Raw genomic sequence first — 1,612 nt, 5'->3', positions numbered from 1 at the left:
CGAACCTCGTACTCAGACCCATCCTCGAGCTGCACTGGTGGAGGTAGAAGAATGACCCAATTTGGAATAGGATTGGGAATATAAGGCTCAAGGAGAGAGGAGTGAAAAACAAGGTGAATTTAATATGAGAAAGGAAGTGCAAAGCGATAAGTGACAGGATTATTGCCGCCCATCTCATCCTCCTCTTCGTTCTCATTCACATCCTCATTCCACTCGTTCTTGAGGAGGGGGTGCTATTAGAAATCCCCAATTCTTGCCACATTCCTGAGTTTTGCCAGATTCTTGACCCGTAGATCATATTCTTGATTCTCGAGACACTTCCCTATTCTTGACTCTCAAGACACTTCCCTATTCTTGACTCTTTAATTTCCCATACAATTCTTAAATCTCAAACCACATTCTTGATGATGACGTGGTGCCTCCTTGACCTTAGTTATATTTAGGCCATCTTCGATCCAAGAGTGGTGGAGTTTCATCAACCTATAGTATATATAGGTTAGCCTTGTTTCATTTTTCCACAATCTGAATCAATGCCAGTCTAAGGCCTCTTCCTTGTTTTCACTAGCTTTTCTCTTTGTCTTCTACATTTTCCAATCTTGATCTTGTTAGGCGTCTTGACAATGCATTCCCTAGAAGAATAGACTCGTTAATAAAAACCACGGTATGTTTGGATAACTTACCCCTATTGTCTTGTTGGGATCATCGATGGCTTTCCTTGGGGCCTCAACACTTTTGTACGTGATGAAAGCAAATCCCCTGCTTGATCAAAAATAGGAAACATCCATCAAACAACAAAGGAGATTTGAGCCGGGTCCATGCTGCACTTGGCAAACAGCTCCCCATGCCTCACCTCCACACCTCCAGGCTCTGCCACACCCTTGCTTGCCATCCATTCCAGCAAATCCCTGGCCGCTGCTTCCCTGTCGATGCCTCTGGCCACACCATTGCAGCTGCTCGTTGCCAAAATCCTGCTCAGACGATTTGTGCTCCTTTCGCTGGAAAAGGGAATGCAGCCGCTCAGCATGGTGGAATTCCAGTAAGAACACACACATTCCTTGCTGTGTCGAGGCAGAAAGAAGAGCACAGAGATGTACAGCTTGCATTGTCTGCTGAGCCTGTCCCGCCTGGGCTGCCAACAGATGCTAAATTACATAACAGTTATGCGGCCCTGCAAAAGAAAAACACATGAGCGATCCACTGTCCTTGTCACTGCTGGGCAGCAGTGCCCCCTCTCCCGCTTCCCCTGGAAACCTCGTGGCTGGGAGGAGCCATGGTAAAAAAAAGAGAGCTTTACCAGGCAAGCAGACGGGTGTCACTCACACCTGCTGTGCACCCACTGGCTGGCCCAAAACCTCACAAAAATATTTCAAAAGGACGTGTGGTAAGAAACCGTAAAAAAGTTTACTTTGAATCTTATTTTCCTTTGTGACATCGACATTCTTTAATTCCATAATGCCAACTAAGAATGGACCTTTAGAACTTGAAAGCCCGATGAACCAATTGCCATGGCAAATGATCCAAGCCCATCCAGCTCGAATTTCTCATAACAACATACTGCAATCTGCATGCTGCTGCTGTGTAATATACCGAGCTGCTGACCACACCAAAGAGA

General features: G+C 45.8%; 1 protein-coding gene across 1 annotated transcript in view; it reads right to left on the bottom strand.

Annotated features, from left to right (window-relative positions):
* Positions 1 to 680: 680 nt before the first annotated feature.
* Positions 681 to 1,612, bottom strand: part of LOC9646130 (LRR receptor-like serine/threonine-protein kinase GSO1) — a gene marked incomplete at its 3' end in the record, with an annotated part of 6,409 nt that continues 5,477 nt past the window's right edge. The window contains exons 5-7 of the mRNA XM_024666586.1: positions 1,472 to 1,594; positions 859 to 1,142; positions 681 to 756 (exon numbers count right to left, since the gene is read on the bottom strand). Of these exons, the coding sequence (XP_024522354.1) occupies positions 681 to 756; positions 859 to 1,142; positions 1,472 to 1,594 (483 nt within the window). The remainder of the gene's footprint in view (positions 757 to 858; positions 1,143 to 1,471; positions 1,595 to 1,612) is intronic.

The sequence above is a fragment of the Selaginella moellendorffii genome, unplaced genomic scaffold (assembly GCF_000143415.4).
Source record: "Selaginella moellendorffii unplaced genomic scaffold, v1.0 SELMOscaffold_143, whole genome shotgun sequence".
Lineage (NCBI taxonomy): Eukaryota > Viridiplantae > Streptophyta > Lycopodiopsida > Selaginellales > Selaginellaceae > Selaginella > Selaginella moellendorffii.
The sequence above is the reverse complement of the archived record's forward strand: the minus strand, read 5'-3'. Positions and strand labels throughout refer to the sequence as shown.